At 38.1% G+C, this 16,931-nt stretch overlaps 1 protein-coding gene across 5 annotated transcripts in view; it reads left to right on the forward strand.

Annotated features, from left to right (window-relative positions):
• The window catches only part of kiaa1328 (KIAA1328 ortholog), a 134,739-nt gene that overhangs the window by 53,221 nt on the left and 64,587 nt on the right, over positions 1 to 16,931 (forward strand). For all 5 annotated transcript variants that reach the window (XM_073064217.1, XM_073064219.1, XM_073064218.1 and 2 more), the window contains 2 exons: positions 1,583 to 2,250; positions 3,528 to 3,629. In XM_073064217.1, the coding sequence (XP_072920318.1) occupies positions 1,583 to 2,250; positions 3,528 to 3,629 (770 nt within the window). The remainder of the gene's footprint in view (positions 1 to 1,582; positions 2,251 to 3,527; positions 3,630 to 16,931) is intronic.

Consider the following 16,931-nt stretch of genomic DNA (forward strand, 5'->3'; position numbering starts at 1 on the left):
ATGGAAGTATGGGTTTTGACACACCATTTTACACACACTCTGGTATCTCCTGTACCTAATGAAGTGGCCACTGAGTGCATCTTCAGGGTCTTCTGCTGCTGTAGCCGTCCACTTCAGGATTTAATGTGTTGTGCTTAAAAAGATGCTCTTCTGCACACCACTGTTGTAATGCTTGGTTATTTGAATTACTGTCTCTTTCCTATCAGGTTGAACCAGTCTGGCTATTTTCCTCTGACCTCTCTCTCTGGCAAGGCGTTTTCACCCACAGATGTGCTGTACACTGGATATTTCTTGTGTTTGCACCATTTTCTGTAAACTCCAGAGACTGCTTCTGTGTGAAAATCCCAGGAGATCAGTTTCTAGATTCTCAAACCACCCCATCTGGCACAGACAATCGTTCCACAGTCGAAGTCACTTAAATCACATTACCTTTACATTCTCATGTTTGGTCTGAACAATAATGGAACCTCTTGACCATGGTGCTTTCATGCAGTGTTGCTGCCATATGGTTGGTTGATTAGATATTTGCATTAATGAGCAGTTGTACCTAATACAGTGGCCACTGAGTATATTTTAAATTTTGTTTATTGTATGGTTTTTTGGTCATTTAAAAAAAATCCTATTTAGATGTTCACACGAGGAAATCTGCAGATGCTGGAAATTCAAACAACAACACACACAAAATGCTGGTGGAACACAGCAGGCCAGGCAGCATCTATAGGGAGAAGCACTGTCGACGTTTCGGGCTGAGACCCTTCGTCAGGACTAACTGAAAGGAAAGCTACTTTCAAATCTCTTACTATCTTTCCTTTTGGTTAGTCCTGACGAAGGGTCTTGGCCCGAAACGTCGACAGCACTTCTCCCCATAGATGCTGCCTGGCCTGCTGTGTTCCACCAGCATTTTGTGTGTTGTTGTTCCTATTTAGATGTTGGTTTGATTTGCTTCTAGTGAGCAGGGGGCAAGTCAAGATAAATCTGGGTCTCAATTCTGGGTAGGGGATTGCTCCAGTCTCTAGTTCCAGGGATTTTTTATATTCGGGGATGTAGACGTGTTGGATCAGTGGTCTAGATGACACTGCTCAATAGGCCAAAGGGAAGAGATCCTGTTCGCCTGTACAAGGAGGAGTGTTGTGTCAGCACTTCCGCTCTCAAAACCATATGTTCGTATTGCTTTTGCTGCTACCTTTTCTAAGGCTGAGGAAACTTGCTCTAAGTGCCCAAAAGTAAGTTTAACATTATTAATACATCAGTTTTCTCTGGTTCCAAATCTGAAAGTCTTATGTTTTGGAATTGTCTTCTGGGTGCACTGAGATTTTTTTTATTTGTTTCAGTTGCAGCCAAACTCATTTATTAGCCTTAATTAAAGTTCATCCTCTGCTTTTTGTCTCCACATATACCACCTGATATGCTGTGAATATTCAGTATTTTCTATTTTTCTCATTTGCAAATTATGAAAATATGTAAAATTTCTCAGATATGAAGAATACTTTGCATTAGAAATGCACCCAAAATAAGATAATCATCAGTTAATGTTTCAGTGTTTACATTAATTTTACAAATGTTTTGAAATGTTTTCTTTTAGGTAAATGCCAAGAAGAACTCTCCTCAGACAGCTGCTTCAAACCTGAATGGTTCCTACCTGGGAATTGTGCCTCCTAGCACATTAAATGCTGTTAATAAATCTAAGCAAGTACTTGTTTGTCCATCTGTAGCACCTCACCCTCAGTGTGACGGTGCTCATTATTTCCCAAACAATAATGTTCTCAATCGTGTTCACCCTGTGGACAACCTTCCACTCCAAAATGGTTGTGAGATGAAAACAGAGACTTCAATTCATGGAAACCCAGTTTTAGTAAGGCATTGTAACATCAAAGATTTGCAAGTTGGTACATCCACTTTTACGTTTGATACTACTGGTGACCAACTTTCCCAGTGTGGATGGTTGAAAGGCCAGACTGATAATGGAAATCAATTCACTGATGGCCACAACAGGAATTTTATTCCACTAATGGAACATAATGTCACCTCAGGAATGTTTTGTGATGCAGCGGTGAATGGTCGGATAGGAACGATGACTGGAGACGTTTTGCATGAAATGAAAATGCCTGCAGACCAAAAGCAGCAGTTATTGTGTCAGAAAAGGGAACTTGAGCTGGAGAAAGAAACACTGCAGAGATTGCTTGCTCAACAGGAGGCTCTGCTCCTTTTAAAGCAACAGCAGTTACAAGAGTCAGTGTTGGATTATAGCAGGTAAGAACTCCATTGAACCTTAGACCATTCTAATGGAGGTGATTTACCTTTTAAAATTAACCTTTATTAGATTGGCAACATAATATTAATTAAAGCTGACAGCATTGTCTATTGGCAATGGTGTTGAAACCTTTTTCCTGGAACAACTTTAATGAGTTTGAAGAAAATGGATCCCCTGTGGTAGCAACTTGTCCAATGTTTCAGTTTAACTGATCTTAGCTTTTTGTTTAAATTTCACACCTGCATGGCATTCTGAATGTTATTATGTTTGGAGCAGCTGCAATTCAGTAGGGATTTTAACAACATTAAAAAATAATTATCAGTAATTGACAGTAAAAGCAAATTTCAATGGCAGTTGTGTGGTAACCATAACAGTGTGTGCATATTAATAGCACAATGAGCATAGTAAGGTTGCAGTTAATATTCAGATCAGATTGATTGCATAGTTTACATTGGGCTGTAAATTTAACATTGTGAAATCTAGGATATCTTTTATAATATTGGCCTAGAGTTACGTGCCTACAGTACATGATGTGTGTAGCCACTGAGGGCATCCAGTATGCTTCATGGTAAAATAGACAGTTGTTATTCATTGTAGTTTGTATGAAGAATAGCACTATGATGAAAATACTACAGCCTCAGTTTTACATCAGGGAAAAATATTAAAAGATTCAGATCGTAAGACCATAAGACATAGGAACAGAATTAAACCATTTGGCCCATCAAGTCTACTTCATCATTCAGTCATGGCTGATTTTATATCCCTTTCAACTCATTCTCCTGCCTAATCCACATAACCTTTGACACCCTTACTAATTAAGAAAATATAGAAATAGAATGCAAATAGTGATGATATCCCTTAAGATATGTACTTTGCTTCATATGATAAATGACTTGGGCATGCTGCTCTGTAAAGAAGAGGCAAACTTACTTTTCCGTGTTCAGTCAAGCTTTACAGCTACTCTGTTCTTCCCTGTTTCATTATATGTTTTTTAGGTTAAGTGTTCTAGGCTAGGATAACTTGAAAGTCCATTGCAGGTGAGGCAACTTGATTTGACTTTTTGAATTATCCCCCTAAAAATTTAAGAACTATTTTAAACTAAACAAATCATCACATCATTAAATTGCCCTAATTGCACATACCAGTCAGTATTTTGAAATGTTGATGTGGAACATCATATTAGTTTGCTGAACATGTATAAAAATAGTATTGTTTTTCATGATTAGGATCTGAAAGTAAAGGTTATCAATGTAAGAAATCTTCAATGCTTTCACAGGTCCAAGCATAATCTATTAGAAGCAGAAGATGTGACATATGGTGAGGTTCCAACAAACAAAACAAGAATTTCTTTACTAAATTCAGCTGGATCCACTGAAAGGTTAGAAAATTTATTCCCATTCATTGTATGGCATATGCCAAATACATGAATTTGAAGCTTTGTAGCTCTTTAATATCATTTTCATTCAATCTTCTGTACTTTTGTGGACAACAGTAGACATTGGATTATGTTTTCACAAAATTATCAGCTGTATGCTCTTAATTTGTTCGGTAATTAGCATGCTATATACCATTCCATTTAATAATTTTACTACTTTGTTCACAGTGAAATTAGTTTGTGGGGTCAGGGAGAAAACTCTTGTATCTCATGTTCCCATCTTTACCCCAGCATTGATACCCTTTTATGCTGAAAAATTTGTGGCCTTAAATTTACTTAGACCTTAAATTCACCTTGCTTTTGCAAGTGTTTGATTTTTTTTTTAAACGACTAAGTGCTTCAAAATAATAATAACTATTTTCTTTTGTGGGAGAATCTTGATCAAGAAGTATCATCTTAAAGGTAGAGTAGAGCACTTAGGAATATGGAAAACACTTTTTTTTCAAGCAATGAGAGGCTGAAAGTTTTGTCTTCGTGTACCATAAAGACTGAATCTCTCTTCCTCAATTTTTAATGCTCATTAAAAATTGCAGGGGTTCCCAACCTGGGATCCTTGGACCCCTTGGTTAATAGTAGGGGTCCATGGTATGAAAAAGGTTGGGAACCCCTGCAGAGGAATTCAATCAGAGCAAAGAATGGTTTTGGCTGTAAATGAGTTGCTAGTGCAGCCACTGGCCTAAGGCTGCTGGTCCAACTATTAGTTTTAATCGGCAAGTTCCTTGTTATGAAACTTAAATGGAAAAACCCATCCATGTTGGCAGCATCTGTGAAGAAAGCAGATAAGATGATGTTTCAAGAGAACATTTTTGAAATGTTAACTTGGGTGATGTAGGAATTTTGTTTATTTCAGACAGGTGGTTAGAATTCTATTCAGAAATAGAAGGGTGTTTTGGATTCCTTTTAAACCAGGTTAGATTTTGTAGCGTTTGTGACTTTCCCATTGCGTAGTCTTAAATTTCAGCTGAAAGATACTCTCTTTTTGTCTTTGAAACTCAAGGAACCAATGACATACTGAGTAAAATATAAGCTTTAATTAGGTTTACCACTATTAGAACTTTGCTAATGTTGTATCTATTATAGATCCCTATGGTGACATTTAACAATCATTTTTTTTGTACCCAATGTTAAGAATCTGTTTAAGTCTCTTAATTTCAGTTAAATTGTTGTCTAGTGATGTAGAATAATTTGGGTCTGCCAAAGTTAAGCTAGACAAATTTTGATGAGAGGTAAAATTCTAGAGAGACCACCTTTCCTTTTGTTGTTTAATGATCTACCTTAATTAACATGCAAATTTGAAATAATTAGAATGCATTAAAGGTGTTTAACCACTTTTCCCTAAAGAAATATTCAAATTAAATTGAGTGTGGCTTTAAATAATTTAATTCTGCAAGATCTATGGCAACAATTTTCTGCTACATTTTAAGAAAAGTTAGAAGGTTAAACTTGTTAAATAAGTAATAATCAATATTAAATAATCCTATTCTAAAGATTCTTTGTAATGGTCTTCATTAAAACTTAATCATTTACATATTTTAAAAAAGGAAAATATCCAGTTTTACTAGCATGTTTATAGAATAATCCTTCAAGCATTTTCTATTATGTTGAATGTATGTTTGAATAATTCATGTCAAGATGCCTCATTTGAACATCAAATCATGTCTTCAGCTTTTGATGATTGAAGTTGAAGGTGGTTTATATTAATTTGTTTATACATTCTATGTAACACCTAATGCAATTTTATTTCCCTAGTGTGGAAGAGTGAATGGGGTAAGAAGTTATTTTGTCTTTAAGTATGTACTCTGAAATAGTACTCTAAAGGCAAAATAATATTTTCCCTTTTTGTCTGGCCGTGTGACTGCATTAAAGATTGAAAGCTTCAGCAATTATACTGATGGTTTTCTTCAAATCTTGAGAAATCAAAGTGAAATGCCAAGGGCCATTGTGCATGATATCACCAAGCTTGGAGTTGCAGAGGTGAAATCAAATGGCAGTGAATAGATATCTAATCTGAATTTTTATAAGTCTAAGTGCAGTAAACAGTAGTTGAGTTTTAACATCCTGATATTTATATATAAAAAAGTGTTAGATTAATAAATTTTGTGATTTCAGTCAGGGTACATGTAGAATGGAGGAAGATTACGCAGGGTAGCTTATTTTCTGCTGAGGAACAAGGAAAGATATTTGAGACAACTTCAAGCATCAGCATAAGAGGTTCTCAAATGCTGGAAATCCAGAGTAACACACACAAAATACTGGAGGAACTCAGGACAGGCAAAATCTATGAAAATGATAAACAGATGATGTTTCGGGCTGAGACCCTTCATCAGGATAATGTCAAGGCAGAGGTTCCCAACCTGCGGTCCAAGGATCCCTTGGTTAATGGTAAGGGTCCATGGCATAATAACGACTGAAAACCCATGTTCTAAGCTCTAGGGAGTACAGACCCAGAGCCATCAAACACTTCTCAGGATTATTCTTGTGAACCTCCTTTTGGATCCTCTGCAATGCCTGCATTTCCTTTCTTAGGTAAGGGCACAAACTGCTCACAATTGGAAGTATTTGATAGATAGATAGATAGATACGGTACTTTATTCATCTCCATGGGGAAATTCAACTTTTTTCCAATGTCCCATACACTTGTTGTAGCAAAACTAATTACATACAATACTTAACTCAGTTAAAAATATGATATGCATCTAAATCACTATCTCAAAAAGCATTAATAATAGCTTTTAAAAAGTTCTTAAGTCCTGGCGGTAGAATTGTAAAGCCTAATGGCATTGGGGAGTATTGACCTCTTCATCCTGTCTGAGGAGCATTGCATCGATAGTAACCTGTCGCTGAAACTGCTTCTCTGTCTCTGGATGGTGCTATGTAGAGGATGTTCAGAGTTATCCATAATTGACCGTAGCCTACTCAGCGCCCTTCGCTTAGCTACCGATGTTAAACCCTCCAGTACTTTGCCCACGACAGAGCCCGCCTTCCTTACCAGCTTATTAAGACGTGAGGCGTCCCTCTTCTTAATACTTCCTCCCCAACACGCCACCACAAAGAAGAGGGCGCTCTCCACAACTGACCTATAGAACATCTTCAGCATCTCACTACAGACATTGAATGACGCCAACCTTCTTAGGAAGTACAGTCGACTCTGTGCCTTCCTGCACAAGGCATCTGTGTTGGCAGTCCAGTCTAGCTTCTCGTCTAACTGTACTCCCAGATACTTGTAGGTCTTAACCTGCTCCACACATTCTCCATTAATGATCACTGGCTCCATATGAGGCCTAGATCTCCTAAAGTCCACCACCATCTCCTTGGTCTTGGTGATATTGAGACGCAGGTAGTTTGAGTTGCACCATATCACAAAGTCCTGTATCAGTTTCCTATACTCCTCCTCCTGTCCATTCCTGACACACCCCACTATGGCCGTGTCATCAGCGAACTTCTGCACATGGCAGGACTCTGAGTTATATTGGAAGTCTGATGTGTACAGGGTGAACAGGACCGGAGAGAGTACGGTTCCCTGCGGCGCCCCTGTGCTGCTGACCACCGTGTCAGACCTACAGTCTCCCAACCGCACATACTGAGGTCTATCTGTCAAGTAGACCACTATCCAATCCACCATGTGAGAGTCTTGCACAAGACACAAGTACTTGCACTAATGTAACTCTACATAGTGGAGATGTTGATGATTGACTGGTTGAGTATTTCCCATAGCTTCTATATTTATTTTAGATTTTCATCATTTTGACTTACACAAAACCATTTGCCTTGTTTGCAGGCAGTGCAAATTATTGTCTTGGTTAGGCAATCGAATACGCATTCATCTGCTTTGCTGTAGTAGAGGCCAAAGTGGAGATGCAGCATGGTAACAGCCCTTCTGGCCCAATGAACCTGTCCCCCCTCCCCATTATACCCATGTGATCAATGTGGGAATGTGGGAGAAATTGTAGCATCCGGAGGAAACCCATGCGATTACGGGAAGAGCATGGAAACAGCAGCAGAATTGAACTAGGGTCACTAGTGCTGTAATAGTTACACTAACCTCTATGCTGGTGTGCCACTTATGTTAAGCATTTAGTGAAAATTTTGTGCTTTGTGATCGTGTTGGTGATATATTTCATTTGAACTTGGTGATGTTGGTACTGTGCAGTAGAAAACACTCCCATTTAGTTGTTGTATCTCACTCAGAGAAGGATGGATGCAGCTGTTCAAGATCAATCATTCATAGCCCCAGGGTGTCGAGGTAGGACTTCCTTCAGACAATGCCTTGGACTGAACTATATTGAGCTGTTTCATTAATGATTTTACTTCCATCAGAAGGTTGGAAGTGGAATTTTTGCCGATGATTTCAATATTTCAACTTCATTTGCAACTCCTGCATGAGATGTAGTCCATCCTTGCATACGGCAAGACCTAGACAGCATTCAGGCATTGGTTGATAATTGGCAAGTAACATTTTCCCCCTTTTAGTGTCAGGCAATTATTCATCCCTAACTGGAACAAGGTGAGCATCTCTCCTTGGTGGTGGAAATATTGCTGGTTATTAAGTTTGCTATCATCAGTAGCATCGAATTGAAACTTAAACTATATCTGTCTCATAAATACTCTAGCTACAAGAGGCTGCCTATTGTATGGTGAGCAGTGCATTTCCTGGTGCCCTCCATCTATAAGGCAAAGAAATGCACCCTGTTTGCTTGGATGAAGGCAGCTTTAAAATCTGTCAATAAGTTTGATGCCATGCAAGACAAAACTGGCCATCTATCTTAAGCATGCACTCCCTCCGCAACCATTAACCATGGCTGCACTGTATATCATCTGTAAAATGTACTGCAATTATTTGTCTAGGCAACTATGATGGCACCTCCTAAAGATTCAAGATTATTTAATGTCCTTTCCAGTACATAAGTGTTAAGGAGAGCAAAAAAATTATTACTCCGGATCCGATGCAGCACAAAGAAAGTCAAAATATATTAAAGAACACAATAATAAAAAGCAATAAATATAACTATGTTAGTATTTTATTTCCATAAAGTGACACTAGGCACAGGAGTGTCTGTACGTAAAGTGACTGACAGGAAATGATAAAATAGTAGTGGTGGGATGGGTTAGTGGGTGGAGTTATTGATCAGCCTTGCATTTTGGGGAGAGCAATTGTTTGAGTCTGGTGGCCTCTTGCCTGATGGGAATGGGACAAAGATTATGAGCAGGGTGAGTGGGATCCTTCTTGATGTTACTGTCTCTTTTTAGCACCTTTTTATCTACATGTCCCTGATGGAGGGTAGGGTGGTGCCAGTGAAGTTTTGGGCAGTTTTGATGACCTATTGGAGAGCCTTCCTGTCTGCTGTTGTGCAGTTTCCACCATTTGTACTGCTAAGAAGGACAAATATAATAGGATAATAGAAGCAACCATATGTTCAGGTTCTCTTCCAAGTTGAACAGCATTTTAACATAGAACTGGACACAGAGATTAACAAGGGCCAGTAGTATGAGGCCTGGATCTCCCTGACCAACAATATTGCAGGTTGTCTTCAGTGGATGGTCTCCAATGTTCAGTAAGGTGGCTTACTGTCATATTCTAAAGAGCTATTAGCTATAGGCCTTAAATGTTGCTACCTATATCCTGAAATAAATGTGTAACAGCACAATATGTTCTCTGAACTCAGTAGTGTCAGAATTGTGCACTTTGTGTGTTTGTCATTGGTCTTCTGCATTCCTCCTTGAATGGAATTAGAATTGGTTTATTATTATCATGTGTACTGAGATACAGTGGTAACACTTGTTTGCATGCAATCCAGGCAAATCATGCCATATGTAAGTACTTTGAGATATACCATAGGTAGTAAATGGAAAATAGTAAAAGAATATAGTGTAGTCAGAGGAACTGTAGTGCAGGTTAACAAATAATGTTCAAGGCCACAATGAGGTAGATTGGAGACCAAGAATTCAACATTAGCATTTGAGCGGTCTGTTCAAGTCATGAGTGAGATAGCTGTCCTTGAGTCTGGTGGTATGTGATTTCAAGCTTCTGTATCTTCTGTCTGTAAGGAGAACAGAAGTGAGAATGACCAGGACCATATGTGTACAGTACATTCTTTGAGCTTGAGAATTCCAGAAAAATAGCAGTGTCTGTTCTCTGAAATCATGTAGTGTTAGTACAGACCCTCGTTTATCATAAATTGCCTGGGTTTGACTGAAACGAGTTACACATAACAGACAAATTATTAGTTGATTATGATCTTTCATACCATCTGTTTGTGATTAAGAAATTTGGATATTAGTGCCAAAACTTTAGATAGACACAACTATCTGAAAATTAACATGACAATCATGGATTTTGTGATTTTTTTTTTTGTATTTTCAGCTAATTGGGTCTGATAATCAAGTGGTTGAGTTACTGAACTTGTAATCCAGGAATCTGACTTAATCTCAGTTTAAGATTGATCCTTCTCTGCCTTCTGCAAATTATAACTAGCAATTTTGTAAATGAAAAAACATTAGCTTCTCCTTGAATAAGGATGCCTGGCCTACTAAAGATTCTTTTGTGGAAGTGTTCCAGTAGGGATGAGTGTTTTGACTGAATCTGAACCGTGTCTGATGAGACAGTGATCTCTATGACAAGTAGACTTCTGATAACTTGGGGGCTCTTGATACTGTTGACAGATCACCATTGATAAGGGATTTTGAACATTTTTTTGTAGTTGGGTACCTCATTTACTCCAACTTGTTTTACAAAAGATACTTTTTACCATTCGTAAATCAAAAATATTATTCCATAAATGATGTCACATCATCAAGAATATCCAGAGACCACCTCAGCATACCTGTGGTTTGTGCTGAACTTGGTGACAGAGAGATATCCACTGAACTGATATCTTACCTTTACTCTTCTCTGACTTCAGCATTGACCCATGAGCAGTCAACAGCTGCCACCTTCAAACAAGTGACTACCAAGTGGCTTGATCTGGCCTATGAGTTTTGTGACTGTGATGACAAATGAAAATAAGGGCTGCAGGTTATATAACTTCAGATGTACAGCAGCAAACTGGAGTTGATTTCAATTGAAATTACACCTTTGAATATTTCTAGGCAGCGAGCCATTTGTGCTTAATTTTTGAACAGCTTGCTATGGCGTGAAGCTGTGATATCAGTTGAGGATGTGGCTCAGACTTTTTTAAAGGTTTTTAGGGATGGTTTTGGGTACAGGATGGGGAACTAGGGGTCAAGTTAGGGTTTAGAGACAAAGATAAGGGAGAGTTGGAGGTTGGGAGGTAAATGAAGAGTTGGGGGCTGGAGACAAAGATTGGAATCCAGATTGGAGTGTTCTAGGGTCGAAGACCAGCAATCCCTGAGGACTGGTTGAGTCGGCAGGCACTGAGATGTAGATCAGTGATCTCCATAGTTAAGAATAGAGGTCGGCACGCTCAGAGGACAAAAGCTGATGACCTCCAAAGCTGGTGAGTCTGAACTAGCAGCATCATCTGTTACATTTAGTGGGAGTAGTAACACCTTTACACAAAAATGTTGAAAAAAACTGACAGCTGGTTAAGTTGCCTGTTTGCCTTGGCTGAATAAAACTAATGAAAAATACTTATGAAAAATATAAATCTAAAAGATTATTAAAACTCTTAAAATATTAGATAATTTAAAAAACTTTAAAATATCCAAGTGTTTTAATTTTAAAACGAGTACATTACCTTGGACTTGTTCCCTCGCAGATGCTCTTCTACATTAAAATGAATTGAGTTGTTCTCTTGCGAGTCTAACCTGGCAGAGCTTCTCTGGGTAAGCTTCCCAACATGAATGCTGAGAAATTGTAAGTAGTTGGCTTCACTGTTAGATCATGAGAAGTCCAATAGTGTAATGCAGTTGGCAAAATGCTGACACACACTGAGAGGAACTTTGGAACTTGTACATCTGCACATACTTGTATGGGATCCCAAACATAATTTCTCTGGAGTATCCAGGACAGTTTGTTAAAAGCTTGCACTGTATGAGCACAATTTTCAAAATATAATAAATCTCTATTGGACAGCAGCAATCCATCATTATAAATACTTTATCCAACTGAATGGCAGTTGCTACATATTGCTCAAGAAAATAAGATTTTTGTTATATATTAAGCTTGCTTTATTTAAATATTTTTAACAGTTGGAGATCTCATTGTGTCCCACTGCAGAAATGCAGTGATGGTCAATATGACATTTTTGCAGGAATAAAAAATATTTAAGTTAGCGTTATTGTAATCACGTAATCACTTTTTATAAATTATGTAGAAGTGTTTTAAATTGTATCTGGAGTACAAAATAGTTAACTGTACCACTTTTTAATTTACCATTGTAAACTTTTTAATTCAACATGGTATTAAATCTGATTTTTTCTGTGAAGATTTATTTTTATTGTATGGGTGAAATTGGGTAATTTAGTTGTTAAGGAAAATTAGTCCTTCAGTGGATAAATATGCACTAACATACGAACAAGTCACGTGATGTTAGTCTTTATTCCAGTATTATCATGTTAGAAAAGCATTCACTTGCAGGAGATTAAGGGGACATTTCATGAGTGAAAAGACTAGTAATTCACAAGGGATAATAACGTAAGTAGATTATGGAAGTCTCTTTCAGGAGTGAAATAATGCCTGTAATTTGCCACAACTGCTATGACAGTCATTTTTTATGTTTTTATGACAACTTTAAAAATTGTATTAAACAGGATTGAAAGGTCACAATTTCCATATGGGTGTATGATGCGCCACGTTTTGTGCTTGTTCAATAAATTTAATATCTTAAATGCAGAAAATTTAAATTTATAAAATATTCACAATTTCATTGCTAGGCAATAATGCTTATTTGCACAAATGAAATTTTCATGAATATTGATTAATGTTCCTTCTTAGAGCAGAACATATCACATTTTAAAGATGATTAACTTAAAAAAGACACTAAGCCTGAAGAGCTATTAGAACATTTAGTCTTTATCGCAAATTATTGTCATGTTGTAGAATGAAGACTTCATGTTTTTTATATCAGTTTGCTCAGTAAAAATGCAGCATTTGAATATTACTCCATGTTTTTGTTCAGTAAAGCATTGCTTCTGGCCAGTTGAATAGCAACACCTTGTGGGATGGTAATATATTACAAGGCATAAGTTGTATAATGTTTTAATTTCAACAAAATCATAATATGTTTGAAAACTGCTTTTTTCAATCTATATAATTCAATATATTCAGTATAATATTGAAATGGTATTATCTGTGGCATTGCTCATTGACTTGAGGACGATTTGCAATACAATGAAGCTGAGCATACTCTTTATAAAGGAGGGATTGAATATTGATATGAGAAATTATCTTGGTTCAGATGATCAGGATAAAGTTTCTGTTTTGATGGAAGTAAGAGTAGTCAGGAAAAAGTCACTGATGTGAGGAATGTGATTAGGTTGTGGGGCAGAATTGGGAAATAAATGGGGTACTGTGAGAAAGGTATTGGAGTAATTGAGGGTAAATTTAATCATATGCTGGCAAAGGTAGTCCCAAGCAAGAGTGCATAACATATTCAAGGGTACTCCTTGGAACAATACATTGTGGAACAAACTAGAGAATGGGCTGTTTTAAATATGGTCTTGTCTAATAACATGAAATTGTAAACCTGGCCCCAACATATCGATGAAATAATAAACAAGGCAAGACAGCAACTATACTTCATTAGGGGTCTGAAGAGATTTGGTATGTCAACAGGTACACTCAAAAACTTCTACAGATGTACTGTAGAGAGCATTCTGACAGACTGCATCACTGCCTAGTATGGGAATGGGGTCTACTGCACAGGATTGAAAGAAGCTGCAGAGGGTTGTAAATTTAGTTGGCTTCATCTTGGATACTAGCCTACAAAGTACCCAGGATATCTTCAAGGAGTGGTATCTCAGAAAGGCAGCTTCCATTATTAAGGACCTCCAACACACAGGAGATGCCCCTTTCTCACTGTTACCATCAGGTAGGAAGTACAGAAGCCTTAAGGCACACACTTAGTGATTCTGAAACAGCTTCTTCCCCTCTGTCATCTGATTCCTAAATGGACATTGAACCCATGAACAGTACCTCACATTTTAAATATATATTCTGTTTTTTTGCACAATTTTTAATCTAGTCAATATATATATACTGTAATTGATTCACTTATTTTTTTTAATGTATTGCATTGAACTACTGCTGCTAAGTTAACAAATTTCACGAGACATTCTGGTGATAATAAACCTGATTCTGATTTTGATTTGCTGGAGTCTTTGGTGATATACCACATCTCTTCAAACTCCTAATAAAATATAGCCACTGGTGAATCTTGGATCGATGTGTTGGGCCCAGAGTATATCTTCTGAGATGCCGATACATAGGAAATCGAAGCTGCTCACTCTCCATCTGTGACCCCTTGATAAGGCCTGATGTGTGCTCTCCCAACATCCCCTTCCTGAAGTCCATAATCAGTTCCTTGGTCTTGCTAACACTGAGTTTACTTTATATATTATACTTGGTAAGCAATTCAAACCACATTAGCTGATACTATATGTGGACCTTTAATGGTTGTATAATCCTGGATTTTTCCCCCCCTCTTCATTGAAGCACATTACACAATTTTATGGAATGTAGGCATGCAAATACGTAATACTTCCTTACGATTTGGGAGAATACTTACCCTATCAAGCTTATTGTGGCTGATGGCTTTCAGAGTAAACCCATTCCTCCACTTATTTTCCTGAAGTCCATGCTTTTTCATGTACCCATGAACCCCAACCTGATTCTGCTACTGCCCAAATAGACTTGAATGAACCTTCTAAACTACAAACCAGCACATCTTTGGAATTTGAAGGGATCTGGGTGTAGCCCAAGTGATAACAGGGGTGAGGGTGGGGACATGCAAAGTCTACGCAGACAGCATATATTGTTAGTGTTGAAACTGGATTACTAGACACCTATACACCTTGGAATATACCCCTTTGTGTTGATCATTTCTGCTTTGGGGGAAAAAATCTCTGACCATCCACTCAATTTATACCTCTATCAAGTCACCTCCTTTGCTCCAAAGAGAAAAGCCCTAGCTCATACTCATAAGGCATGCTCTCTAATATAGACAGTCTCCTGGTAAATCTCCTTTGTACCCTCTCTAAAGCTTACTCCTCTGTCCATAATGAGGAAATCAGAACTGAAGACAATATTGTAAGTGTGGTCTAACCAGGGTTTTAACAGAATTGTAACTTTACCTCACGGCTCTTGAACTTCGATTAATGAAGGCCACCACATCATGTGCTTTCTTAACAGCCCTATTAACTTGCATGACAACTTTGATGGATCTATGTCCGTTAACTTCAAGATCCCTCTGTTCCTCCACACTGTGAAGAATCCAGCTATTCACCCTGTATTCTGTCTTCAAATTTGACTTTCTAAAGTGAATCACTCTTTTCTGAGTTGAACTCCATCTGCCACTTCTCAGCCCAGCTCTGCATCCTGTCAATGTTTCATTTTAACCCACGACAACCTTCTACACTATCCACAACTCCACCAACCTTTATATCATCTGTAAACTTACTAACCCACCCTTCTTCTTCATTCAAGACATTTATAAAAATGGCAAAGAGCAGAGGAAACAGAGTAGATCACTGCAGAACACCCCTGGTCACTGACCTCCAGGCAGAATATGCTCCATCTACAATAACCCTCTGAATTTTATGAACAAGCCAAATCTGAATCCACACAGCCATGTTTCCTGGATTCTATGCCCCTCGACTGGTCTAGGATTCTCAGGGTTATTCCTACTCTTTTTCTTAAACTAAAGAAAAGTATTTACTCTCTACATAATCTATTAGTATTCCTGTGGCCAGTGTAGATGCAAAGATCATTGCCAAAGGTGCAACAATCTCTTTGCTTGCTTTCTATGGTAACTTGCAATATATCCTGTCCAGACCTGGGGACTTGTCAGTCCTAAGGGTTTTCAGAAGTTCCAGCTTACCCGCTTTCTTAATGTTGATTATATTCTAACATATCAACCTGTTTTATGTTGTCCTCACAAACATCAAGGTCACTCTCACTGGTAAATACTAAAGCAAAGTATTCATTAAAGATCATCTCTGACTCCAGGAACATGCTTCCTCTTCTATCCCTGGTCATGCCTATCTTCACTCTAGTCATTCTCCTGGTCTTCACATGTATGTAGAAGGCCTTGGGGTTTTCCTTAATCCCACTTGCCAAGGCTTTCTCATGTCTCCTTCTAGCTCTCCTAGGTGACTGTCTAGTAGATAGATAGATAGATAGATACTTTATTCATCCCCATGGGGAAATTCAACTTTTTTTCCAATGTCCCATACACTTGTTGTAGCAAAACTAATTACATACAATACTTAACTCAGTAAAAAAAATATGATATGCATCTAAATCACTATCTCAAAAAGCATTAATAATAGCTTTTAAAAAGTTCTTAAGTCCTGGCGGTAGAATTGTAAAGCCTAATGGCATTGGGGAGTATTGACCTCTTCATCCTGTCTGAGGAGCATTGTATCGATAGTAACCTGTCGCTGAAACTGCTTCTCTGTCTCTGGATGGTGCTATGTAGAGGATGTTCAGAGTTATCCATAATTGACCGTAGCCTACTCAGCGCCCTTCGCTCAGCTACCAATGTTAAACTCTCCAGTACTTTGCCCACGACAGAGCCCGCCTTCCTTACCAGCTTATTAAGACGTGAGGCGTCCCTCTTCTTAATGCTTCCTCCCCAACACGCCACCACAAAGAAGAGGGCGCTCTCCACAACTGACCTATAGAACATCTTCAGCATCTCACTACAGACATTGAATGACGCCAACCTTCTTAGGAAGTACAGTCGACTCTGTGCCTTCCTGCACAAGGCATCTGTGTTGGCAGTCCAGTCTAGCTTCTCGTCTAACTGTACTCCCAGATACTTGTAGGTCTTAACCTGCTCCACACATTCTCCATTAATGATCACTGGCTCCATATGAGGCCTAGATCTCCTAAAGTAACTAGCAAGAGCCCTATCTGATCCTTGCTTCCTAAAATTGTTCCACATCTCTAGTGAAGAATGGCTTCTTTACCTTACTATCCTTTCTGTGCCTCAATAGGACGAACCTATCTATAATTCCTAAAAAATACACATTTCCATTGTGCATTCCCTGAGTACATAGATTTCCAATTTGGGCTCCCAAGTTCCTGACTCATAGAATCATAATTCCTTCTCCCTCAGTTGAAGA

This window comes from Hemitrygon akajei, chromosome 13, assembly GCF_048418815.1.
Source record: "Hemitrygon akajei chromosome 13, sHemAka1.3, whole genome shotgun sequence".
NCBI classification, from domain to species: Eukaryota; Metazoa; Chordata; class Chondrichthyes; order Myliobatiformes; family Dasyatidae; genus Hemitrygon; species Hemitrygon akajei.